The sequence below is a fragment of the Colletotrichum costaricense genome, assembly GCF_030867565.1.
Source record: "Colletotrichum costaricense strain IMI 309622 chromosome Unknown Scaffold_24.1, whole genome shotgun sequence".
NCBI lineage: Eukaryota > Fungi > Ascomycota > Sordariomycetes > Glomerellales > Glomerellaceae > Colletotrichum > Colletotrichum costaricense.
In genome coordinates, this window is record NW_026848253.1 from 230,993 (window position 1) to 256,648 (window position 25,656).

The following is a 25,656-nucleotide window of genomic DNA, read 5'->3' on the forward strand; positions in this document are numbered from 1 at the left end:
GAACATCCTGCCAAGTCTCGATCGTAAAGCATGGAATCTCATGTTTCTGGCTCGTGAGATCCTGTCTTCGTGTGTGTATTGGTATCTCCGCAATGACCGTGAACAAGGAGGATCGATTCGAACATTGCCACCATATAAGACGTGAGCCGTGAACCCGAAAGGCAGCAAACATCCAGCTCGATTAACGTGCTCCTCTTGAGTCTTCATTCACTATCTTCACTAATACCTTGTTTTGACACCTACGTCTTAATCATAATTTTCAAAATGGGCGGCGGAGACGTCTCAGCTACCAAACTTCGAGATCACTTCATCTTCAAGAAGGCCGACGACTTCTTCCAGGATGAGATTGATGGTCAGGGCTCTGGTATAAAGCAGCCCAAGTCGGTGTCGTACAGCGATGCCGACCAAAAGCTCCCTGACGGCAAACTCAACCCAGCGTGTAGCCATGGAAGAATCTTCAGATTCAATGATGGATCTCTGCTTCTTGTTCAGTTCTTGAGGCCAAGAGTATGGAGAATTCGCTTTGATCCGCATAACACAGAGCCATCTCACTTTTCGGACTACAACACGTAAGTGTCCTAAGTTGTCTTCTGATTTCGCGTAGAGTACCGCGAGAGAACGTGTCCTCTAACCATCCGTTATAGCCGTACTCTCATCCGAGATACCACCACCGAGCTGATTAGCATCTTGGACAAGTGCGAAGAGCTCGCATGGCAGGTTGAGCTGATTGAAGATGACCAATACTACATTTTGCAGTCGGTCGTTCAGCGGACCCCCAATGCACCCCCTGAGAAGGAGGTTCAGCTTTGGATTTCTCGCAACCCTTTCCAAATCACCGCAGTTCGTCTTTTGAAGAGCCTTGCTCCCGCTGAGGCGAGACCCGTGCCGCAGACGTTCGAGAAGGATGTCGTCGAAAGCCTCACTCTTCCTGTGAACGAAGGTTTCCGCCCTGCTGTGATCTGGAAGACCAAGCCAAGGGGTTTGCTTTATGGCGAGCACTCTGCTATCTTGTGCCTGGACAAGTCCATTACGGCTGATTATATGGGCTTTGGCGAGCAAGGTGGCAAAGACCTCTTCAAGAAAAAGACGTACATGAACTACTTCAGTAAGCCCACCGAAAGCTTTGCGTGGATCATGTAACTAATGAAAACCCCGCGCACAGACTTTGACAATATGAGGTACCAGAACGTCTACGGCGTCGGTCCCTTGGATGATCGTGAGCCTCTCTATCACTCGGAACCGTACTGGATTGAGGTGGACGCCCAACCGGGTTATCAAACCCAGATCGGAACCTTCATCGACAACTACTCCCAGATCTGTGTGGACATTGGCATGAAGGACCCAACTCAGCTTCGTGTGGCGACGCGTTTCAACAGTTTCCAGGGCATCTTCTTCGCCGGAGACAGCATTCAGGAAGTCATTCAGCTATACACCTCTGTCGTCGGCAAGCCGAAGCTCAAGCCCCGATACGTCCTAGGTTATCATCAGGGGTGTTACGGCTATGATACGCAAGAGATGGTCCTGGACGCTGTCCATCGATACCGACAGGCCAACTTCCCGATTGATGGTATGCACATTGATGTCGATATGCAGGATGACTACCGCACCTTCACCATCGACAAGCGTCCGGGTCACTTCCCCAACCCGGAGTGGATGTTTTCTGAGCTGCGCAGGCTCGGTGTCAAGTGCAGCACCAACATCACGCCATACATCAGCAATGTGCCCTCTAGCTCGTACAACACGTTGAATGAAGGCCTCGAGAACCAATACTTCCTCAAGGATGAGCGAGAGCTGGATCCCTCAGCGCCTGGCGCTCTCGAGCAGCGGTACATCCAGTACGGCACCAGCAACCTTTACTTCACCAATCCCAACACGGACAAGCCTGACTACTGGGATGGAGATGACTACACCTTCTCTAACAGCTTTAACAAGAGTGTCCCCTTCCATGGCGGCGTCTACTACGGCTGGAAGAATGGCCACCCTGGACACTACCCCAACTTGAACAACAAGGCCGTCCGCTACTGGTGGGGCAAGCAGTACGAGTATCTCTTCGAAACCGGCCTGGACTTTGTCTGGCAGGACATGACTCAGCCCTGCATCGCCGAGCAGTATGGTGATATGAAGTCGTAAGTTGAGATGACCCCCCTTTTGTCAATTGGCTCATTCTGATCTGTTTCTCCCTCCGCAGCTTGCCCTTCCGCTTACTCTTGGACTCTGATGGGTGGTCTGGCGACCCCAAAGCCGCCGACAAGAAGAAGGCCATTGAGATCTGGTCCTTGTACAGTTACAACCTGCACAAGGCCACCTACCACGGCCTCAACCACTTGCATATGAAGACCAAGGATAAGAAGAACGACAAGCTCGCGTGGCGCGAGAACCGACGCAACTTCATCATCGGACGCGGCAGCTTCGCCGGTAGCCACCGCTTCGCTGGGCTCTGGACTGGTGACAACTCGTCGACCTGGGAGTTCCTCCGCATCTCTGTTGCGCAGGTCCTCGCTCTGGGATTGTCCGGCGTCACCATCTCTGGTGCTGATGTCGGTGGATTCGAGTTCATCGAGTCTGAGAGAAACTACCCCAACCCAGAGCTGATTATTCGCTGGTACGGGGCCTACTCCCTTTTGCCCTGGTTCCGGTAAGTTTTGTGCTCCAATCTCAATTCTATATGCCCGCTAATGTCTTCAGAAACCACTACACGAGGTTTCGAACCTGGATCGACGGCCCTAACCAGGGCAAGATGAGAAAGGACGGCAAGTGGTTCCAGGAGCCGTACGCCTATCAGCTGCACTACGAGCAACACAAGGATCAGTTCCAGGGTCGTGAGGCCGAGATTTACCGAGCTGTGTTGCCGACTTGCCGCTACTTGATCCGTCTTCGTTACTCGCTCATGCAACTGCTCTACGATGCCATGTTTGAGAACATGATCAACGGTCTGCCGATTGCTAGAGCCATGGTGAGCACCCGTCATCAGCATTACAACTTGATAGATGCATGGACTAACTTGTAACTCAAAGCCCGTCACCGACCATCTCGACCGCTCTCTTTTCAGCGCCGATGTATGCTACCTTTTGACATCTTCCATCGTGATTCCCACCTGCTAACCTTCTTGCAGAACCGTCGCTTCACCAGTTCCCAGTATATGGTCCGAAAGGATCTCCTGGTCGCCCCTGCTCTCGTCGGGGAGGATGGGCGCAAGAAGAAGTCGAGAAAGGTCTACCTGCCGTACCCCGACTCCTGGTACCCCTTGAACCTGCGACCTGACGACCCTCTCGGCGTTCCTCTTGGTCCCGCTGCCTCTGGTGGCCAACGCATCGAGTACGACTGCCGAATCTCCGACGACGAGCGCCAACTCCCGTACTCGACTCCCATGTATGTCCGTGAAGGTCAGTAATCGTCGCCATTTGACAAGTTTTTCTTGAAAGAGGTCTTTGACTAACAAATAAATCAGGCGCCATCATCCCCAAGGTCGGCGTCAGGGACTACGTTGCCGATCCCAGCACGACCCCTCAAAACGCCAACCCCATCACCGTCCACGTCTACCCCGGAAAGGACAACGTAAGGACTGAGATCCCTGCTTCTATCAAGACTTGTTCTGACTGAAAAACCTACAGATCTACGACATGTATCTCGACGACGGCATCTCCAGGGACAGCGCGCCAAAGAACTCTACATTGGAGACCGCCGTTGGCGCGCGTCCCTGGTACGGCGAGGCACACCACTACGACGGTCTTGCTGATGCCCAGGCTAACGACAACTACACAAAGGTCCAGATCAAGCAGGTACGTCGCATTCATCTCGTTCTAAAATTCTACAAGACGTGGACATTGTCATTCAGGAACAGAAAACATGCTGACAATCACGGTAGTTCACCCAAAAGAGACTCTCCGACCAAGAGGACTTCGGAAAGTACACCCGCAGACTCACAGCCAACGCGCCCCACAACAAGTTCGGCGCCGAGGCGTCCAAGTACATTGGCACAGACTACACCTTTGTCTTTTGGCACCGCGGAGAGAGCAACCTGGACTCCATCAAGGTCAACGTCACGGGCGCGGACCTCCACTACAACGTCAACCACGGCGTCAGAGCGACCATTGTTACTGTTCCCATTTCCGCGGTTCACTCGGAGAAGGGAGTCGAGATCACGTTGGAGTTTGACGGGGACTATTAAAGGCTGGTCTGAGGGCTTGAGAAAGATCATGCCGGAGATGCTTGGTTACTCGAAGGGTACATGTTCCCCGTTGTGCTTTTCGTACCAGTAGTTGTGCTTCATGGCGAAATAATGCCCAACCTATCGTTTATTCTCCTCTGTAGCAATACATTGCGCCATATGTTCGATGAGGCTGCAGCTGAGTGCCCTTGGGCAATTGACAGCCTACAGAAAGTAGCGAAAGGTGAGCAGTGGGAGTCTTTTAATTCAGAAAGGTCTAGGGTACATCCAGCTCAACCAAGCTCAGCCGTAGCAAATCATTCAGTACAGGCTCATTATCAACACATTCGAAAAGACTGAAACCCATGTCAGCCTGAGAAACCAGTTTGCAGACGTCTAAATCCCTGTCGTCGAAAGTCTGCCGCAATGAAGTTCTATCCCGCATGATCACTTGTCTCGTAAAACGCCAGACCAACCAATCCTTCCAGCACCGCCGCAAGTTTCATTCATCGTAAGGTTCATAAGAAGGTTGTAAAAGGGGGATCGAGAAGGTATAGAAATAATCGGTCCCTACGCGCCCGGTCCGGAAGGGGCATGGATGCCGTGGAAGCCAATGCCAACGGCAAACTCGCACTCTGCCCTGCCGAGCTCCGTCATGGTCCTGGCATCGAGGCACAAGAGATAACTCGTCTGCGCGGTGCCGTCGAGCACGACGCTCAGAATCACACCGTCGTCTTCGGCCATCTGTCCATCGGTACCATCGGCGCCGCCAGCGGATGAAGAAGGCCGAGGAACAAAGATTGGCTCGCCGGGCGTGTGAGCCGTGGGACACTCCCACATGAGAGCTTCGGCGGTATCGGCGTCCGTCTTGACGATTGTGTCGAGAAGGGTGCTGAGGCCGCGATCCGAGAGACTGTAGACGTAGCGGTGACGTTTCGTCAAGTGCGCAGGGTTGATTGTGGGGAGTTCGCCGGCGTGCGGGGCCGGGATCGAGACCACGAGCTCCGGTGGCGGTGTAGTCGTTACTGTTGTTATCTTTTGTGTTTGTGAGTCGTCGGGTTTGGGGATTCTGAATTTGAAGCGTTGGAGGCTAGCCCAGCCGTTCTTGTAGCGCTTGTTCTCGTCTGTCCAAAACTTCTCGCCGGCAGAGTTGCGATTCATGATGACGTCGTAGTAGAGATTATAGAGAATGTTGAGATTTTGGTAGCCTGCTATCTCGCAATAGACGTCAAGCATGCCGTCGCTGCCGTCGGCCGCCGGCTCCTCAAAGGCGTTTGTGGCATGGAAGAAGAAGCCCGCGGGGGTGTCGAAAGAGGCGACGACGCCGTTCCCCTGGTGGCGATCGATGAAATACCACTTGCATGTGTTGGTCTTGTCGAACGGCACAATGGCGTCTAGAATGTTTCGTTCCCAGGGGACAGAGAGGCCTTTGTAGCCCAAGTGCGACGAGGGAATGCATAGTACGATGAACGATTCTGTGAGGAAGAAACTGTGGATGTAGGCTGGCTTCGCGTCGGGCCCGGCAATAGTTGCAAGAATCTCCGTCTCGCCCGTCGCAAAGCTAGTGCGGAAGATGCGGTAGGTCGACTTCATGGCGAAGGCAAGGTTGAAGTTGTACATGTCGCCGGTGACCGGGTCGCGCTGGGCGTGGGCGCAGGACATGGGGCCGGAGAGAGACGGATGGAGTTTTTCCTGCTTTGCGAGGCCGATGGGTTCCAGGGTCGCTGGGTCAATCTCCATGAGAGGGCTTGAGTCGGTTGATAGCCAAAGGCTGCGGACAGCGTTACGGTGGCCTGGCCCCGCGGGGCCTTGATCTTTCGTATCGAAGCCGGGGACATTTGCGTTGACGGCAACGCAGATATTGGGAGCAGTGCCGCGGGCGAAGACGCCCATAAACTTGCCAAACATCCCGACACAAGGGTCGGCTTTTTGGCCAAAGGTGTAGCGGTTCTGGTGGCCTGCGGCTTGGATGGAGGCGACGAGGTCGTCGGATTGCCGTCTGGAGGAGTAGAGCACGCGGGTCTGACCGCCTGGGGATTCAGGAGGAGTAATGTCAAACTTATGCGTCTGGGCGAAGCCGTCGAACCAGTGGGAAACGTAGTAGGTGCCCTTGGGTGTGTCTTCGATCTTGCAGCTGCCCGGGCCCGTTCTATAGAGGGCGCCGGCGGCCCAGACTGGGATCTGGCCTTGGACGTGCAGTTCGATGGGACCGCGTTCCTCGGTGAGGCCATCGAACTAGAGCTGTTAGCTGGCGTCTTGGAGGGCATTGATGTAAGAGAAGGGGAGGCTCACGCCTGCCTCATTTGGCCATTCTTCGTAGGGCGCCCTGAGACGGTTCTCCTCGAACATTTGAAGGTCTGCTTCCTCGTCTTTGGCGGTACGCCTGACGGTTCTGGCTGGGATCTTGGTGTTGGTAGACATTGTTATGGAGGTCGTAGTCATTTTGGTTGTGGTTGTGGTAGCCATTTTGGGACTTTATCTATGTAAACAGAAATGAATGGGCGACGATTCGGTGGTGCTGGATTTGCAGCTTGGTGTGTGCCGTCTAATTCCAAGGTCAGTGACATTTGCGAGTTGTATACTGAGGCAGAAGTACGCATGAGGTAAGATGAGTAAGAGAGTAGTGAGTGTGTTCACTCACGAATACTGCACGGACAGCAGATGTCGAGTGAAAGACACTCAAGATGAGGCACACCCATGAAAGCTGCCACGTGAACTGGCAGGTATCAACTTACGCTATTTTTCAGCCGGTGTTTGCTAGTTTGCTAGTGACCGGATCGGTGCAAGTGGCCGGTGAGGCTCGGTGTATCGGTGAGGTAGTGTAGTTGTCGTTAGAGTCGGTGAGTTGTGAAAGAAGTGAAGAATCCGCTATGCAAGAGGTGGACAATATTTTGGCCCCCAGGAAGAAGAAGCAAATATTGTTGGTCGGCGGCATCTAATGACCCATGTCAGAGAGGCAGCACAGATGGATGAAACGTAGGCACGATGAGATCCTAGATGAGCTGCAGAGCGGAGATGAGAAAGAGGGAAGAGGATGGCGATCTTTTAAGTAAGGTAGGTAGAATGCATATGTATGTTGACGGGCCATGGGATGGGTCTGCTTACATGACGGTGTTGCTACGCAGGATGTTAGGCGATGTACAAGCATTAAGCGCCGGGAGCATTCATCAAACGGGATGAATGAAGCAGTGCGGCGTGAGTATGTGAGATGTATCTCAGTACTCCGTAAACGTAGGTAGGTGACTGTGAGGGCGATACGGGGGAGACGAGCTGAATGGTGCGAGAGCGAGATACCTACCTACTGTTGCGAGAGGCGAGTAATTATCGACCGGGGGCACAGAAGTGCGGTGAAAACGGTTACGGACGTAGGAGCGGGTGGTTGTTCGGTTAGTTGATGAGGGGTGTGTGTGTATGTGTGTGTGTGTGTGTGTGTGTGTGTGTGTGTGTGTGTGTGTGTGTGTGTGTGGATGTCCAAGGTGAGAGTGAGCAGAGTGAATGAGAAACTTTTGGTCGTCAATGGTCGATCGATACCACTTTACCCGGCGTGTTGGTGAGATGGGACGGGGATTGAGATACCCATGCGCAATCCACGATGCGACCAAGACGGGATTCCGAGTAAGCGATGCGAAGAATCGGATTGAAAAATCTCAGACCCGATCAGACAACCAGGTGGAAAAGCAACGTGATTGCGACAGTCCAGCGGAACGGACGCTAGGAGAAGGGGATTGATTCACAACTCCCAGGATAACTTGACGAGGTAGGTAGCGGAATTCTCATGCAAGCCGTTTTGGAGAAGGCGGCGCGGTCGGGACGGTACGGCCGTAGCAGGGCGGAGGATGGTCAATGTGCGCGGCACCAAGAGGAGCCTATTGATGCGGGCTTTTTACCGAATCCAGACAGCTTCCAAGTTAAGGAAGAGTGGCATACGGAGTAATAGTATGAGCTTTGCAAGCCAGTAAGGGTCTGGGCAGTTCCCGAATGTGTGGTATTGGTGGTGTTGCTAGGTATTGTTGTTGTGTGTTTGGGGTGGCACAAGCGACAAAGTGACATTTAGTGGCGGTGGGTGTTGGTGGTGTTGGTGTTGGTGTGAGCAAAGCGGGAGCGGGAGCGGCTTGTTAAGATGGATGTCGACTGTCTTTACTTTTTCCTTCTTCTCTTGCTGCTTCCCGTCGGCCAGAGTAGATGGGTAAAGTATTGGAGAGAGAGTCAGACATACGCATGAAGAAGTGAGTGGATGGTTCATGTCATCATTGATTCAGACAACGGTGCCAACGGCGGGATTGCAGAAGACCGAGGGTCCCGCTGCACCTGCCATGGCGTCGTCATCGAAAAAAGGGTGACCATTTGGCGCTGCCACAGACAGCATGTGTCAAACTGTGTAGGCCGTCGACGGGTGCAACAACAAGCACAAGCGTGCAACAAGCCTCTCTCTTCCTCTCGGTTTCTCACTCAGCCACACCCGAAACCCCAAAAGCCAAGGTAAAAAGATCTGACCGACCTTTGATATGTCCGGGCCCCTGGCCATGGGGATGGAACGATGAATTATGGAGCTACTGAAGAAGCTTATGTCGGACTTTCAGCTTGGAATGTCAAGTTCCATCGCGTACGGAGTAGATGCTAGTGCGCACTGCGTGCATGTTCATGTCATGTCGGAGCGTGGAGACTTTTTTTTTTTTGGTGAGATGTGCGATCGATGCAACGTGATCATGGAATGATAACCGAGTACTGATATCAGACCGCATTCGCCCAACGTCAGATGAGACCCATGCCACCGTAGATCAATCAATGTGTCTCTCAGTTCTCGGGGTTTCCTGTGTGCGGCCTGCCCATGTCGGACGGCACGCACCTGTCAATGAGCCCGCCCCATTGTTTCGTTTGGAGCTGCTTCGTCCAGCGGTGATGCAGAAAGAAGTTGGTGAACCTCCCAGCCGGGATTGCTTCTTCTTCTTCTTCCGCTTTCTTCTGTTTTTCCCTTGTTGGTTCGTTGGTCGGCTGGTCGATTGGCGATGGCCCAGGTGAGAGGGAGAGTGGAGGTGTTGGTCTGGGCCCTGCACTGTGGGCATTTCACCTCAGCCTGGAAGATTCAGGTTAGGTACGTATCCCCAGTCGCCGGGGACTTTGTGTGGAAGAACATCGGGAACAACAGCGACTCATGGCAGCGGATTAAGCGAGGAAATCCACTCGGCCGGCAGAACTTGGGATTACCTAACCTCCGTTCCGTATCTCAGATCCTGGCACGTGCTTGGTACCTCAGCTTAGGTAAGGCACCGTAAGGCACTCAGGTACCCTGCTACGGCCTCTTCAACTGAGGTGCTGCTCCCACGTTCAAATGTTCCTAGCCCTCAGCACATATTTGGTCACCGTGAGATGTTTCGCCCAGATGCAACGCTCAGCTACATACAGGCCACGAAAACTGATAAACCATATGGCTTCTATAGTGATAGCTTGGCATTCAAGTCAAGTACTTAAGGAAATACGCCTCTGATGCTGCAGCAACGGCTTCCGACCCGATCGCGGCATGGCGGCCCTACAAGAGCTCCGGCTTTATTCCACACCACCTCCGTCAGCGGTGGCTACAGCCAATGGCCTCTCATGGCTCGCCTCGGCCATCCCTATTACTTTAGTACCTTGCCTTACCTACTTGATGTTATCCCATGGACAAGCATGGTAACCACATATATCATTGCCTCTTCTCTCATCGCATGGAGCTGAGACGCGCCTCGTCACACAGTTGTCCTTGTCCCGCCGTGCCCCTATGTGTCAGTTAGCCACGGGTCATCACGGACTACCGCATACTGACAGCGGTGTCACCTACATTAATTCGGCAGTGTATGGCTCACATATCCGCGTGGATCCTCGCTGTCTTCCCTTCCGTCCAGAGCGGGAAGCGTGCGGAATCGATTGATTAAGATCGCCCATAAATGGACCTCTGGAAGGTACGCCTACGCTATTCAACGTTTACCGTTGCACAGCACATTGCGACCAATCTCTTGGTAGCACGACATCATGTTCTAGCCAAGACGTTACTGTGATATCGCAACATGCTTTGCGCCTTCTTTGCACTTGATCAAATTGTGTCGCGGCAATTGTGGGCTTCATTAGAGACAAGTCGAGGTTGACTCTCAGCTTTAGCAACCACTATCGTAGGTTATTGACGCGTCGTTCTGAGCAAATCCATTGCCGGATTGGGGAAACTGGAGAGAACATAACTAAAGGCTGTGGCAGTGATAGGTGAGAAAGGTCCGGTGAAAGCTTGTAAGCCGTCAACGGTGAGACATTCTCTCAGCTTTTTGGCTCTAAACTTTCAGCTTCCAGCCACGCAAGTCGGGTAACCAGATGCGTCGATTAGGCTTCATTAAAGATGCGGGGAATGATCATCTGTGGCATATAGCGAGCATATAATCCGTATTTCGTTCGAATAGCATCCGTCAAAGTTGGCACATCACGGCATTTAGGGTTCATCAAGCTGAATGTGAATGACTGAAAACATCTTTGGAGAGGTTGGTACCAAATTACAGCACGTAGTATCGAAATGAGGGTTGGATATCCTTCGGCTATATCTATCTGGTAACTATTCACATTCTCACGACAAATCTCTATCAACTTGCCCCCCCCCCCCCCCAACTTTTCAAATTCACTTCTTCTGAAGAAATCATCGAGTGCCTCATCAAAGTCTCAATATGGGCGGAACAATCACAAGAAAGAACATCCGCACATTGTCTACAAAGGAGCTCGACGACCTCGTCAGGGCATTCCACGGCATCCAACAGCTTCCCCCTCATGATCCCAACTCCTTCTTCACCATTGCCGGTTACCATGGCGAGCCTTTCAGGGGTGCTGGATACGCCAATCCTGCTTGGTGGGGTGGTTACTGCAACCACGGCAATGTCCTCTTCCCAACTTGGCACCGCGGCTACCTCCTGAGGCTCGAAAAAGCTCTCCAGAGCCAGGTCCCCGGTGTAGCTCTGCCCTACTGGGATGAGACCGAAAAGGAGTCCCTGGAGCACGGCATTCCTCCCATCTTCCTGCAGAGAAAGTACAAGTTCTCCGACACTGGCAAGGAGATCTCCAATCCACTGTTCTCGTACACGTTCCAAGCCAGAATCCAGGATAGGCTCGATCCTATCCCGGATGCCGACTACACCAAGCCTGTGGGCTATGAGACCGTCCGCTACCCATTCTCGGGGCTTGTGGGCCCGAAGGACAAGAACAAGACCTGGGTTCACAACAATTCGCTGCATGAAATGGGAGAGAAGGCCACGAACAAGATGCTCAATGACAACATTACCACCTGGCTCACCAAGTCTTCTTTCTTGAACAGCGACGGGAAAAGGCAATCTGCCGGAGTCAAGGATAAGTATTACCACTGCCTCGACGCTCCCAATTACACCGTGTTCTCCAATACGACTTCGGCGCAGCAATGGAACGACGAGGGCCTTCAAGAGCCCGGGTTCAAGTCCGTCGTACCACTCGAATCCCCGCACAACTTGATTCACTTGGCCGTCGGCGGTTTCGACCTACCTGGCAGCAACTCTGACCAGATCGGCGACGCAAACGGCGACATGGGCGAGAACGACACGGCCGCCTTTGACCCAATCTTCTACTTCCACCACTGCTTCATCGACCTCATGTTCTGGCGGTGGCAGAAGAAGCACAACAAAGAGCACTCACTCGAAATCATCCAGGGCTACCCCGGCACCAACTCCGTCGACAATCAGGGCCCAACGCCCGGCGTGGCGGGCGGCACCTGGCTCACCCTCGACAGCCCCCTCGACCCATTCAGGAACCCTCACGGCGCGGACAAGGCAATGACGTCCAGAGACGTGGTCAATATTGCCGAGCTGGGCTACGCATACGACTACCCCGAACCCCCGACGCGGGTCGGCGAGCCTCATGGTCCGAGTCCCGTGTTGACCGTTAGCGGCATCAACCGCGCCGCCATCGGGGGTTCCTTTGTTGTTTCCGCCTGGGCCACGTTGAAAAGCGGAGAAAAGGTGCTGGTCGGGACGGAGGCCGTGCTCAGTCGTTGGCACGTATCTGGGTGCAAGAATTGCCAGAACCATTTGGAGGTCAGAACACATATACCGGTTGAGGGCTGGACGAAGAAGGATACGGACAAGATGGAGTTTGAAATTGGGCTGCATACCCGGAATTTGAGCGGTGTTCCCAAGGACGGGCGTGGCGAAGGGGTTCAGAAGCCGAGGTTCAGCCTTGAGACTGATCATTTGTAGTTGTTCCTTGCAGAGATTGGCTGAACCCTTTTGTCTTCTTAAGGCTTCATTACTAGACCTGGCACTACGTTTCACAAAAGTATCCTGGCTTTTTAAATCTGGTCCTATCTCCATAGTAACTACTGCGAAGTGGCCTTATGATGTTGAGTCCTGCACATGTGCCACAAAGTGACAGTGCGACATTGCAAATGTGAGGTGCCCTGGCTTCCTTCTGAGGATTGGCGACTCACTGAGGATCCATGCGATCATAATGCCAAGATGTTGGTGTTGGATCGCTCGTCTTGAAGCATGTAAATGGACACTTACATCTAGGCCGGCATACCCTCTCTATCTTACATTGCCTTGTGCCGAACGGGCTGCGCCTGCAGCGTTTACGAATCGCAAAGCCTGCTCTCAAAACGCTTTCGCAAACAGCCCTTCAATTAGATCTACTGGCAAGACTTGGCGGGAACTGAGGGTTTACTCCAAAGTCACAAGCTTGAGGCTGATAACTTACAGGGGATACGGAACTTTAGAGTTGCTGTGATCTGCGATCATCCCAAAACCAACTACCTACAGAGGCTTGATCTTAAACTTGACAAAGACCCCAAATATCCGGTACGAAGCTTCCATCCTCATGGACGAGCTTTGGCATTATACTTACAGGCTACTAACTCATGCAGTTGCTGTTCGTTGCCTAAGTACTGAGGCGAGCTGACATCTTGACACAGCATTTGATGTTCTCTTTTGGTTGGTGCTCCCCCCTCTGATTCGTTACTGTCAGGTCCACCCGTCTTATTCCCCGCACGTCAAGACGATGTTTGTTCTCAACACACTCAACACTTCGCAAGGATGATGGACCCAGTCGAGAATATTCCTAAACCAAGCCATACCACATCCCAGTATGATTTTCGACAGACCGTCCAAACCTTGGACCCGAAGTACGTGCCGTCGGCAGAATGCGGCGCTCTGCGGAGAAGGCTAGTCATCGTGGGCGACGTTCATGGACGAGCATCACAGCTGCAAAAGCTCCTGGACAGAGTCGGCTTCGATAAAGATGCGGGGGACTACCTAGTTTTTACCGGTGATTTGGTCAACAAAGGCCCCGACAGCGCTGGCGTGGTACAGCTCGCGATGGACCTCGGCGCCAGCTGCGTCAGGGGCAACAACGAGGACCGCGTGCTGGCTGCGCGTGGGTTCATTGAGCGCGGCAGGGTCACTGGGTCTACGGGCGATGACGGGAAGATGGTTTTCGAAGACAGCAAGGAGAAGTTGCCGGCGGATATCCCGTACGCCGTGTCGAGCGACTACGTCACTGCGACGCAGCTTTCTGAGGAGCAGGTATCGTGGCTCTCATCGCTGCCTCTCATCTTGCACATCGGACCTTTCAGAGGCGCCAAGAGTCCTCCTTGGAACTCTGGGACTGTGGTGGTCGCGCATGGTGGTCTGGTACCGCTGCTACCGATGGAGGAGCAAGATCCTTGGGCTGTGATGAACATGCGCAGCCTGGTGTATCCGATCGACGGCGTCCACCCGGACAACGTGGAAGTTGCTCTTGCGAAGAGGATCAAGAGCCGTCTGTGTCGACATGCGGCATTTCAGGTCGCCAAGGGCGAGGGACTCGATGGTGAGCTGGCACGAGTCTTAAGTCTGTGGGATGGTAATGAGGTTTCAAAGATTGCAACAAATCAAGAGGAGGGAACCACTGCCATTGAACTCAATGATGGAAAACGCTGGAGAGAGGCTTGGAACGAGACTCAGAACATGATTGAAGCACCAGAGGATCGCTCGGTTGTCGTGTATGGTCACGACGCCAAGGAAGGGTTGCAGGTGGAACCAGACATCCAAGTATCGGAATCGCTCAAGGAGAAGGGAGCCCAAGGACCATGGACCAGGTATGCGTTTGGTTTGGATTCTGGATGTGCGTATGGTAGAGAGCTATCAGCAATGGTGATTGAGGCGAGTCCGGATGGAAGTGATGTTATCCATCGTATAGAGCAGGTCAAGGGGGTTGAAGAATGAGACGTGGGCTGGTCTAAAGCCAACAAGGTGAAGCATGGGTTGTAAGTAGGACAGTTTCCCATGGTGTGCCAAACATCCTTCACTTTAGATAGAGGGGGAGAGAAAGAGCGAGATTTGGGGGATGTGAGAATAGTCAGCTGCATCGTATCGTACTGAGTCGTTGGCCCATATACCAATAGTGCCATAAGTGCGGTCACTCGGCTTAGCAGTCGAAGTCACGAAGAACTGCACAAGTCATTAGCGGGAGCCGCAAAAGAATACTACTGAAAGCCACCTATCTTAAACAAGCAAGAGTAAAAAGTGGTAAATAGTGATAGAGTTATCCGACCGAACCACACTAGACGTATACATACTTACACGTGAGTGACAAACCGATCCTCTTAATTCAGTCTGGCTATCCAGTTGAGCACTGTCGTTCCTTATAAGCAGTTGCCAACTTAACGCTCTTCATGCTTTAGTCTGTTCTGCGTTGGCAGAGATGCATGCACAGTCAGCAAAGGACATCCTCATTCCTGGGATAAATGCATCACTGGAGGGGTTACTGTACTGCCCGTGTAAGGGAATTGACCCGCATATCATCCGAACGATTCAACACTCGTTGTCAAAGTTGCAGACAAGACAGGCACAGACAAGTCGGATGAAACTGGTCCCCTCATTTACCACTTCAACGCAACCCTTCAATACCTTGGGCGGGCGTTGCTTCTTCTTGGCGCGGGCCAAGATGAGTGGTGACCTTTTGCTTGGCTTGGGCCCTAGCGAGAATGCGGTCGAGGTTCCAAAGTACCTACTAGATAGGTGAGTTATAAGGGACTGACACCCGCCGGAAATATCGGAAGTCTCGGCATCACCGGCTCCGTCCCCCAACGTCATTCTGCCAACTGCTCTCGTACAATACACACTCTTTCCCCCCCTTCTCATCCGCCACACCCCCCTTGTATATCTTTATTCGCGCCCATTCGAAAGGGGAAACACTCTTGCAGCTATTTTGTTCGGGAAAGTCGGCTTTCGCGCGCCTTTGCGAGAGAATGTCAGATACCGCCGACGATGAACCCGTATACAAGCGTAAGCGGGTCGCAAAGGCCTGCCAGACATGCCGATCCATGAAATCCAAAGTGAGATTAAACAGACCAAGTCTCTAACATCCTTTCTTCCGCATTGACATTATACCTATGTGTTCACAGCTTACTCATACAAATTGATAGTGCGACGGGAAACAGCCAAAGTGTGGAAGATGCGTCGGGTATGGCTACGACTGCGTCTACTCCGTAGGAAGACCTCGTCGACGACGGGAAAAGGCCACCGGCAACGGAGATGCCGGCGCAGAAGGTCCAGCAGCCGGATCTGGCCCCGGCGCGCATACGTATGCCGCCCTTAAGATCGCCGTAGATCAGTATGAGACTCTAGTGCAGAGCCTCATCACACAGCTACCCTCTGCCCAACAGCAGCAAGACGCCCAAGCGCAGCTCAACTCCATCAAGTCGCAAGTTGACCAGGCCGTGAATAAGACCTCCTCGACAGAGACGCCGTCATACTCGCCGGGCGTGGACCGTGGACAGCACAACCACCACGATTACCAACCTTCCCCGACACCTTCGCTCAAGCCTAGCCAGAGATACTTGGGCGAGGTCAGCGACGTGCACTTCTTCAATGTCATTAAGCGAATCCTACAGACAAAAGACGCTCCCGGCGGCGGCGGCGGCGGCGGTGGCGGCAGCAGTGCAGGGGCGGACCACGACTTTGACAGCTACGAACAGGACGGCGACGCGCTGCTCGCCGGCGCTGCCGCAGGAGGGAGGCTGGTGGAGCTTCCAGGCCCCGAACAGGAGCGCAAGTTCACCGACGTGTACTTTGCAACCATTCACCTCGCGTACCCTTTCATACCGCAGTCTACCTTCTCGAAACTGTGTGACAGGATAGGGGGCGCGCCCAACGGCGGTGATCGTTTGGGGGGCACGGAATCTGCTCTTTATTGTAGGTTTGAATCATGCGCCCCTTTTTCTATCAACCTCCCTGGGAGCCGTGGGATAGCAAGATAAGACGGGGCTAACGTAAGTCATAGATGTAATCTGCGCCATTGGCTCATATTATACGTCTTTTCTGGAGAAGAACTCGGATACCCGCCATTTCCACGGCGTCTACTTCCAGCGTGCTTTAGCTCTTGCTGCATCAACGGCATCGTCGGATCGGTCCATTAACCAGGTCTCACTGCTTCTGACGCAATGTTTCTACTATCTCGCGGTATCTCGGACGGACAGGTTTGTTTTGCATTGTCTCACCATGTCCCATTACACACATCTAACATTCGCAGCTGCTGGATGACCCTGGGCCAAGCCGTCCGAATCGCTCAAGGTATCGGTCTACATGTCGAAAAGGACAAGAACAACCCCCGGCACACGGTAGAAACCGAGACGCGTCGCCGGGTGTGGTACTCCATCTACGTCCTGGACCGTCTTCTCTCCCTCCAGCTGGGCCGCCCCGCGGCCGTACACGAGGACGACTTCAATGTACCGCTCCCTTCGCGGCGTGCCGACTCGGAGATTGACTGGGAGGCCACTCACATGGAGCCGCCGGTCGAGGAGACGTCGGGCGGGGACTACTTCCTCGCCGTCATTGGTTTCTCACAGATTCTGGGCCGCGCGCTGCGGGATGTTTTTGGGCCGAGGCACTCGCAGCTCACCTCTGCGGGTGCCCTCCGGACGAGGGAACTGGATCGCCAGCTTGTGGATTGGAAGTCGAAGCTCCCGCGACGGTTGCGGTTTGATTTGGGGCATGCTTTTGACCAGAACTTTGCATTCAAGAGACAGGTAGGTTCCTGCAGGAGTCGTCTGCACTGTATATGCGAACTCGGAACTTAGTACTAACAAAAACCAGCGAAACATCCTCGCGGTCAAGTTCCACCACCTGCGGGCCCTTCTTCACCGGCCATACCTATGCTATCCCCTCCTTCGCGGCCTCGACGACACTTCCTCTACACTCTCCGAGGTAGACTGGCACCTCGTCAGCATGTCCGAAAAGACATGCGTCGCCGAGGCGAGGGAGACGGCGCGGCTACTGCACGGCGTCTCGAGTGAAAAGGACCTGGTCCACGACTTCCCCTGGTGGCAGATGATTTCGTGTCTCTTGTGCGCGAGCTCCATCCTGCTGATATCCAGCACGTTCACGCAGCCCATGGCGGAGGACGAGGCTGTCTTTGACACCGAGGGCTTGTCGGACGACGCGGAGACGTGTCTCAAGATGTTCGAGGCTTTGAGCTGCAATTCGTCGAGCGCCAAGAGCGCGCGAGACATGTTGAAGGGGCTCAAGGAGTGCGGCATCGACTGGAAGAGCAAGAACCCGCCCCGGCCGGCGGTGTTCGCTGAGATGCCGCAGCAACAGCATCAGCAGCAGCAACCGCAGCATCATGTTCCAACTAGCTCGATGCAGGCGCAACATCAGGCGCAGCAGGCGATGCTGTCGCCGGTGGAGATGGGTGCGTTGAGCGGGATGCCGGACTCTGCTACCGCGCAGGATATGGGAATGCTTGGGATGGGTGTGGCTCCTTTGGCGCCCGGCCAGTGGCCGGCGGAGATTGTGGACTCGATGGCGTGGTCTGCGCAGTTCTTTGATGCCATTCAGGGGTATGGGAATGGCGAGTAAGGGGCATGTTTTGGCGGGATCAATGCTGTACTAACATAATGATGTAGGTTGGTTATCATGTACAAAAGTCATGTGTACATTTAGTTCAAGAGAGGCAGTAAGGTATCTTGAGATGATCAGCATCAAGGCAGTCCATCGCAGCCAAGTCAATGATTCGTTGATGTAGATGTGAACGGATTGGTAGCAAGACAATGCCTCAACTCATCGTAGGCTCAACTTTATTTGGTTATAGGATTTTGCCATCTAGAAATGATTTCGCTTCCGACAGGAGGGCCTCTATATGTCTATTTAGAGGCCAAGATAAGGTAGAGTAAGGTGAGGTAAAACAATGCAAGGTGAGGCGAGGTGAGGTGAGGTGAAGGGTGCACCTTGTCAAGATACGTACCCAGGTGGACTGCCGGGAGCTTCGACCCCCGGACGGTCCAGGCGGCGGGGCAATCAGCCGCGAGCAATGACAGCCAGCGCCGGCAGCACCCAAATCACCCCGCAACCAAACCCCCAAAAATCGATCCCAATTCTCAATCTCAACCCCAGAAAGTAAACAAGCTCTCCGATTTCCTCCTCCCCGATTACGCTGCCCCCCCGATTCATCACCACCTCCTCCGTCCGGCGACACCGACACCGTCACCGATACTAGCACCACCAATCGATACCGTCAGTCGACATCCCGAATCCCATCACGATGGCCCCCGATGCCAAACCCGCCAAAGCCAGCAAGGCTAGCAAGACCGACAAGTCGGACAAGGAGGATAAGTCCAAGGTGCACAAGCTCGCCCTCAAGGGAAGCGCAAAGCTCGTGGCCGAATTCGTCAGTCCATTCCCTTCCTTTGCCATGTTGTCATTGCCAAATGGCGGTTGCGCCGAGCTAACTCGTACCTACAGTTTCAATACTCGATACACACTATTCTGTACGAACCTTGATCCCTCTGGACATGCTGCGCCGATTCGAATACTGACATGTTCTCTCAAACAGCTTCCAACGAGGTGTCTACCCAGCAGAAGATTTCTCAGCGTACGTCTAGCATTGCCTTTCTTCCCCCTCCTGCGACAGACAGAGACTGACCACACATCCTCTACAGCGTCAAGAAATACGGTCTCAACATGCTAGGTTCGCCTTCCTCATCTCCCATCCCGCCGACACAGCCTTCGCACTATTTCGCCAACTCTCACATCTAGCAAAGATTCCCCACAAGCTAACACCGTATTCTCCCCCTTAAGTCTCCTCCGACGACCAAGTCCGAGCCTACATCAAAAAGATCATGTCCCAACTAGACCGCTGGATGCTCCGCGGCAAAATCTCCAAGCTCGTCATCGTAATCACAGACAAGGACACGGGCGAACACGTAGAACGCTGGCAATTCGACGTCGAAATCTTTGGCCGCCCCTCAAAGTCCAAATCCTCAAAGACCTCTTCGTCCTCCACATCATCCTCCTCAAAACCCGCAGACCAAGAAAACGCATCCCCCGCCACGGCAGAGGACGCGGCCCCCGAAAAGACGGAACAAGAAATCCAATCCGAAATCGCCGCCATCTTCCGCCAGATCACCGCCTCCGTCACGTTCCTCCCCCAGCTCAACGGAGACTGCACGTTCAACGTCCTCGTGTACGCCGACGCCGACTCCGAGGTGCCCGTCGAGTGGGGCGACAGCGACGCCAAGGAGATTGTCAATGGCGAGCGCGTCCAGCTGCGTGGGTTCAGCACCAGCAATCACCGTGTTGACACCCTCGTCAGCTATCGCTTGGCGGAGTAGAATTCGGCAAGTCTCGTGTGGGCGGGTTTGCTGTATGATGCGAGGTTACGGCTTGTCGGCGGACGAGAAAAGGTTTATAGGCCAAGTGGGAAGAGAACACAGCATGGAAATCTGTGTGTATGTAATATGATGTGTGTGCGGCGTCACGGCGTTTGGGTAGTGTTCTGTGGTACGATGACCACTCACGGAAGAAAGACAGGCAAATTTCAGTCTCTGGAAAAAGTTCATTTTCACAATGGATGGCTAATAACTAGCCTCAAATCTCCCTTTTTCTACACCACTCACTATGCATTCCGTGTCTCGTCTCTCATCTCCACAGTAAACCACCGCCTGCCCATGCTGTAATGCAATCATCCCCGTCTTATCAGATGCATCCGTGGCCCGGTCTCACCGCCACCGTCATGAAGTTGCGCAGGACTGATTGAGCCTGGCTTGATGTTGTTTTCGTCGTCACATCTCTCCCAAACCGAAACGCCATTCTTGTTACGCCCCGAAATCCACCTAAACACGCTTGAAGAAGTAGACGTAGGCAAACTTTCTCATCTCTTCAATCTCGCCTGCCTCGACAACCTTTTCATCATTGAAGAGGACCCAAGTGGGCTGGCTGTTGACTTCCTTCCGAACGAAGGCGACATAATGACTAATGGAAAATATTAGCAAACTTTGAAAGTTCAGTCTTCAAGGTATAACCCTTCGTCAACATACCCGGCATGGATGCTTGTGCCCTTGTGGCAGGCGATAGACTGCAGCTGGTACTTTGCAGGGGTAGCGGCGCTGCCGGCGTCCGCTTTGGGAGCAGCGGGATCGGCTCCGGCGGCTGGGGCTTCGTCTTCAAAGATGCCCTGGTCCTCTGGATGGCTAAAGAGCCACTCAACAGCTCGCTCCACGTCACCGTTGGTCTCGCGCAGAGCCTTCTTTGCTTGAGGCACCGAGAAGCCCATGGCGCCGAGCATCTCAATCTTTTCCGGATCCGCAGATGCTCCTCCGGCTCCCCCAGCACCGCTACCACCACTCAAAACGAGCGGATCGTCAATGTCGGGGTCCTCCATGTGGCCAAACAGCCACTCCATGGCAGCGTTGGCGTCCGAGTTGCCAGTGGCATGCAATGCCCGCTCGCAGCGATTGCGTCCGAAGCCCATGGCCTCCAGCTGGCTGACAGCCTCCGGATTGGCAACGAAGGCCGGGGCGCTGGCCTCGGGCTCATCGGGAAGGGTCTCTTCGGAGGACTGCAGACCCTTGGAAAGATAGTCGTCGAGGAGGAAGGGCTCATCGGGGACAATGACGGGGACGTCAAGTTTGACAGGGACCCAGTTGATGACTGCCATCTTGCGGGCGTTGACAACCAGATTCTCGGGAAGGGTCTTGAACAAGGAGCGCTTAGTGTAGCCATCCTTGCTGCCACATGAAGAGCATGTCAGCTCAACAACCTCCTCGGCCGTGAAGTTATCGAGACACTGCTTGAGAGTTACGGCCTTGTAGGCGTCTGCCTTGGTCCCCTCGCCCTCGACAGTGGGTTCCTTCTCCAGAGGAACGTCTATGAAGATGTTGTCCTGCTCATTAGTCGAATATCGCACCTTCTTGCATCCCAGGCACTGCAGCCGCTGCTCTAGAGTGAACCGGAACGGCTGGGTCGGGTCGCCGAGATCGGAGGGATGCTGGGACCGAGTGACGAGCTTGAAGATGTGCTGCAGCAACTCGAAAGCATCCTGCTGCCGCATAGTCGAGAACTCTTCGTGGCCTCTTCCAATCAAGTGCTTCAACATGGCCGGGGCCAACCCCTTTTGGTGCGAAATCTCGGGCGAGTGCTCAGATGCAGTCACGTCTGAGTCGGGCTTAGAATACCGACCCGAGAGCAAGCCGTCCGCAACCTTGCGGAGCTGGGTTTCCAAGTCCGCCGCAGGATCCTGGACAGTAGGCAGGTCGCGACTGGGCAAGTAGTAGCGATTCTTGAAAGCAGGAGTGTCAAAGAGACACTGGACGATGCTGGCAAGATAACAGCTGTTGCCAAGGTTCTTGAGGCCGGTCAATCCAGCGCCAAACAGAGGCTTAAGCTCCTTGCCGTCTTCCGTGGTCATGCTAAAGTCCCAGCGCAGGTTCTGCTCAATCTGCATCTCGGTCAAGCTCTTTTCCGTCTTTTGCTGGTTCGCCAGGTTGATGCCCCAGTGTCCCAGGTGCTGGCCAAGATCGCCGTCGATGCGCTCTTCGTCGCACTTGTAGCAGTAAACGTCGGCCGTTCCCTCGGGTGTGATGGACCCAAGCTTGACGGCGACGCCATGGCCGGACTGATCCGAATGCGCGAGGGCGTGAGAGTTACCGTCGACACCTCCCATTTGCTTCCTTCCGCAGCCCAGGTTTCCACACTCCAAGCAGAGCCACAGGTTCTCGTGCAGATCACAGGCGGAGCAGTGTCCGAGATCACCAGACTGAATGGTTCTTGACTCGGTCTGTTGCATGAGCAGGATGTGCTCGCAGCTCGTAAGCTCCTGCTCCCACGCCTTGACCTCCTCTTTCCTCGAGAAGGTGTTGGCCTTCATGATGCCGTCCACAATGGGGGCAAGCTTGTCGCTCGTCTTGTCCAGCTCCTGGTTGCACTCAAGGCACTTGACAGTGGTTGTAGTATCGTATCGGTCGGCCTCGGTCTCGGCGGCGATGGCGAGCTTGGACATCTTCAAGGGGGGTTCATCTCGGACAACGACTTTGCGGGTGCGGCGAATGTTGAGAACGAGCGGGTGGCTCCAGAGCTGTCGGTGGAGCTGAGCATGGTTGCGGTCACCGGCACAACCGCCGTTGAAGCACTGGAGGCAAACATCGACACCGGCAGGATCGTCCTGGGCAAAAGGATCAGCAAGAAGCAGAAGCAGGCGGGTCATGGACGAGGCGCACGATGGAATCGAAGCACTGGGTGCAGTCTTCCCGGTAGACGGAGTTGTGAGGTGCAGGCGGCTGGAGGGCTGGGAGAGGTGTGGTCAGTGTCATAGTATTGGACAGAGCTAAGATGAGGATAGACTAGAAAATAATTACCTGCAGCTATGGACTCAAGATGCGGGCACGCCATGGTGGGAGCGATACTAGAAGGCTTCCAGGTCGAGGCTATCGTCTCTGAGGTAAGGTAGGGTATCTTGTGTGGGATTGACGGCGAATCCAGAGGTGTGTGAAGAGTTGGGGAAAAGTCGCAGACAATAAGATGGTTTTGAGTCTGAGGTGAGTTGTGTTCAGCCTCGCAGTTGAGACCAGAGACAAAACAGGCAGCCAACGGGATGCGACAGCCGAGAGCTAAGCAACGAGGTGAAAGGCTGAGATGTGCTCGTGCTCAAGCTGATGCAAGCGAGGACGGTGGCAGTGGTGGTGGTGGTGGTGGTGTTGGACTGAGTGCCCCGCGTTGGAGTTACAGGGACCTGGTGCCTGAACTTACTTTGGCAGCTTCCCTGAGGCGACAGTGGTAGGTGGCATTAGCTCAGCTTCGGAGGGGGGCACAGTGTGGCGTGCACCTCAGATTTTGAGGATTACGTAGTAGAGTGGGGAAGCTTGAGGAAAGCATAGATGGATTGAATGCATTTTCAGGTTTATGTGCATGTCCGTGGTGGGAAGTCATCATAGATGCATATCGGAGCTATATAAGGTGCGGATTGCAGGTAAGCGGCTTCCCCGGACTTAGGCTTCCATTGGAAGCGGACATGTACAAATGCGTCAAACCTACGAAGTACGTACCTGAGGTGCCTTGGGCGGAGTATGTTCCAGCGAGCACGGAGGTAGCTTGCGTATCTAATCAGATTGAATCTCTTTCGTTGGCGAGAACGGCGAAGAACCATGACAAATTGTTGCCGCCCCGTCAAGCCCCGTCAAAAGATCCCCCAGTCATCCCCACTTGGAGCACCCAGAGCTGTCGGGTTAATGGATTCTCACTTTGCCAGCTGGTCACCTGCACCTGATAGCTTACTTAAGTATGTACCTTACTCCGTACTGTGGATCCGATAAGGCAAGGTCAATGACATGGACGGCAAGAGGACGGGACCAAAGTCACCAAAGTCCTGGGTGCGGTGCGTTCTTGCTGGGCCGAGGAAACAACGGCATCATCCCGGCCAATCAGATGTTTCCCATGCTCCAGGGAGTGGATCAGATAACGGGCAGGTCTGCAGCTCTGACATCCTGACACGCTGAAAAAGAGACACACTAAAGAAGGGAGGGAACCTTGAAGCGGATTAGTGTACATACACTAATGGCTGGGGGACCCTCGGCGCTGTGGAGGCGGATGAAAAAATGTCTTCTCCGAGGCGCCGAGCCATCCACCCTGAAGCCGTCACCCCCGTCCACTACTGACTGCTGGCTGCTGCGACTGCTGTGACTGTATGCTAAAGCCCAAGATGGCATAGGCAGTGTACGGGCCTGGGGACCAGTGGCCGACCACTGTCCATGACTTAATGCATGGTCATTGAACGCTCCCATTGGCCCGTCGGCTTCTGCTACCCCCGAGATCGCCATCGTTCTCCGTCACAAGTCCCGCAGGCCTTCTCTGCTACTCCGTAATAATTTCCATTTTCCATTTATCCTCTCAAAGAACTTCTCGCCTCCCTCCAAGTCTGCCCCCCTCAACACCTCGATCTCTTGCCAAACGCAATTTGCTATATCGACCACCTTTTGTCGTCATCGCCATCTCGACTCATCAACAATACCCTAAATCGACTCTTGCGACTACGCTCGTATCGATTTAATCTGCTCAACCTCCACATTCATCGACCTGCACCTCTCTGAAAAGCCACTAGTCCGAAACTCCTCCAAAATGTTCTCCAGATCTCTCCGCGTCGCCTCTCGCAGGGTCCTTGCGACCTCTGTCCGCCCTTCTGCCATGCCCGCTCGTCAGCTTGCACCTGCTGCCACTGTCGGCGCCACGAGGGGATACCACGAGAAGGTCCTTGACCAGTATGCTACCCCGGATATCTCCTTTCAAAGACACATAGGGCTAATCTTGACGTGTACAGCTACTCGCGCCCCCGTAACGTCGGCTCAATGCCCAAGGGCGACCAGGACGTCGGTCAGGGTCTCGTCGGTGCTCCTGCTTGCGGCGATGTCATGAAGTAAGCCATCCTACGATTCATCTTCTCAATATCACGATACCATTGTTTGGGCCGCTTGGGTTGTGGCAGCGGCGTGCACTTGGGTCTCCGACTCGATGCGCTACCTCACTCTCCACGCTCTTCAACTCGACGCACTGAATCCGGCTTTTCGCGACACCAATATTTATGGCTTTTCTGCCATTATGTTACAATCGCTGACACATTCAACAGGCTCAACATCCGTGTCGACCCCAAGACCAATGTCATCTCCGATGTTAAGTTCAAGACCTTCGGCTGCGGATCCGCCATCGCTTCCTCCAGCTACCTTACCGAGCTTGTCCGGGGCATGACGTGAGTGACCTCACCCCAGATATACCTTTCGCACCGATGCTAACCTACAGCACAGCTTGGAGCAGGCCGGCCGCGTCAAGAACACCGAGATTGCCCAGGAGCTCAAGCTTCCCCCCGTCAAGGTATGTGACCAAGAAAGCCTCTTCTCTTCTTGTGTCGCCGTAACTAACGCAACGTAGCTCCACTGCAGCATGCTTGCCGAGGACGCCATCAAGGCCGCCATTTCCGACTACTACACCAAGAACCCCAACGCGAAGCCCACCAACCTGGCCGGCACCGAGGCCAAGGCCGAGTCCGCCGCCTCCGCTTCCGCATAAACAACACATCTCCGTGATACCTTTCTTTCGTCACACGTCATTGGAGTTCGGTCAGGGGAGTGAAGAGGAGACGTCCCCGGGTGGAGGCCTAGAGGGCAGGGCAGGGCTGGGCAGACTTTGCCAACAAAACGAGATTTATCGCCGTCTTGTTCATCGACTTTTTTCAACAAA

The 25,656-nt window shown here is 54.0% G+C and overlaps 9 protein-coding genes across 9 annotated transcripts; 7 read left to right on the forward strand and 2 right to left on the reverse strand.

The window, feature by feature from the left end:
- Positions 1-264: 264 nt before the first annotated feature.
- Positions 265-4,168, forward strand: CCOS01_15474 (alpha-1,4-glucan lyase; the record flags this gene model as incomplete). Its single annotated transcript, XM_060463613.1, has 10 exons — positions 265-569; positions 645-1,105; positions 1,163-2,126; positions 2,189-2,635; positions 2,686-2,953; positions 3,015-3,056; positions 3,113-3,383; positions 3,449-3,555; positions 3,612-3,779; positions 3,866-4,168. The coding sequence occupies 10 exons, from the start codon at positions 265-267 to the stop codon at positions 4,166-4,168; spliced, it is 3,336 nt and encodes a 1,111-aa protein (XP_060305757.1).
- Positions 4,169-4,717: 549 nt separating this feature from the next.
- CCOS01_15475 (carotenoid cleavage dioxygenase 1) lies at positions 4,718-6,613 on the reverse strand (the record flags this gene model as incomplete). The annotated part of the gene is made up of 2 exons (XM_060463614.1): positions 4,718-6,382; positions 6,440-6,613. 2 exons carry the CDS (start codon positions 6,611-6,613, stop codon positions 4,718-4,720), a joined length of 1,839 nt encoding a protein of 612 aa, XP_060305758.1.
- A 1,654-nt stretch (positions 6,614-8,267) lies between these two features.
- On the forward strand, positions 8,268-9,047 carry CCOS01_15476 (uncharacterized protein; the record flags this gene model as incomplete). The annotated part of the gene is made up of 3 exons (XM_060463615.1): positions 8,268-8,333; positions 8,507-8,626; positions 8,925-9,047. 3 exons carry the CDS (start codon positions 8,268-8,270, stop codon positions 9,045-9,047), a joined length of 309 nt encoding a protein of 102 aa, XP_060305759.1.
- A 1,780-nt stretch (positions 9,048-10,827) lies between these two features.
- On the forward strand, positions 10,828-12,378 carry CCOS01_15477 (uncharacterized protein; the record flags this gene model as incomplete). Its single annotated transcript, XM_060463616.1, has 1 exon — positions 10,828-12,378. The coding sequence occupies one exon, from the start codon at positions 10,828-10,830 to the stop codon at positions 12,376-12,378; it is 1,551 nt and encodes a 516-aa protein (XP_060305760.1).
- Positions 12,379-13,209: 831 nt separating this feature from the next.
- CCOS01_15478 (calcineurin-like phosphoesterase) lies at positions 13,210-14,379 on the forward strand (the record flags this gene model as incomplete). The annotated part of the gene is made up of 1 exon (XM_060463617.1): positions 13,210-14,379. One exon carries the CDS (start codon positions 13,210-13,212, stop codon positions 14,377-14,379), a length of 1,170 nt encoding a protein of 389 aa, XP_060305761.1.
- Positions 14,380-15,404: 1,025 nt separating this feature from the next.
- On the forward strand, positions 15,405-18,015 carry CCOS01_15479 (uncharacterized protein; the record flags this gene model as incomplete). The annotated part of the gene is made up of 5 exons (XM_060463618.1): positions 15,405-15,491; positions 15,582-16,350; positions 16,439-16,634; positions 16,688-17,183; positions 17,251-18,015. The coding sequence occupies 5 exons, from the start codon at positions 15,405-15,407 to the stop codon at positions 18,013-18,015; spliced, it is 2,313 nt and encodes a 770-aa protein (XP_060305762.1).
- A 682-nt stretch (positions 18,016-18,697) lies between these two features.
- On the forward strand, positions 18,698-19,766 carry CCOS01_15480 (HORMA domain-containing protein; the record flags this gene model as incomplete). The annotated part of the gene is made up of 5 exons (XM_060463619.1): positions 18,698-18,823; positions 18,898-18,923; positions 18,989-19,027; positions 19,095-19,123; positions 19,234-19,766. The coding sequence occupies 5 exons, from the start codon at positions 18,698-18,700 to the stop codon at positions 19,764-19,766; spliced, it is 753 nt and encodes a 250-aa protein (XP_060305763.1).
- Positions 19,767-20,267: 501 nt separating this feature from the next.
- Positions 20,268-22,821, reverse strand: CCOS01_15481 (ubiquitin carboxyl-terminal hydrolase; the record flags this gene model as incomplete). The annotated part of the gene is made up of 4 exons (XM_060463620.1): positions 20,268-20,406; positions 20,472-22,594; positions 22,650-22,717; positions 22,788-22,821. The coding sequence occupies 4 exons, from the start codon at positions 22,819-22,821 to the stop codon at positions 20,268-20,270; spliced, it is 2,364 nt and encodes a 787-aa protein (XP_060305764.1).
- A 1,722-nt stretch (positions 22,822-24,543) lies between these two features.
- CCOS01_15482 (FeS cluster assembly scaffold IscU) lies at positions 24,544-25,485 on the forward strand (the record flags this gene model as incomplete). Its single annotated transcript, XM_060463621.1, has 5 exons — positions 24,544-24,683; positions 24,743-24,838; positions 25,049-25,168; positions 25,224-25,290; positions 25,348-25,485. The coding sequence occupies 5 exons, from the start codon at positions 24,544-24,546 to the stop codon at positions 25,483-25,485; spliced, it is 561 nt and encodes a 186-aa protein (XP_060305765.1).
- Between the last annotated feature and the right edge of the window lie 171 nt (positions 25,486-25,656).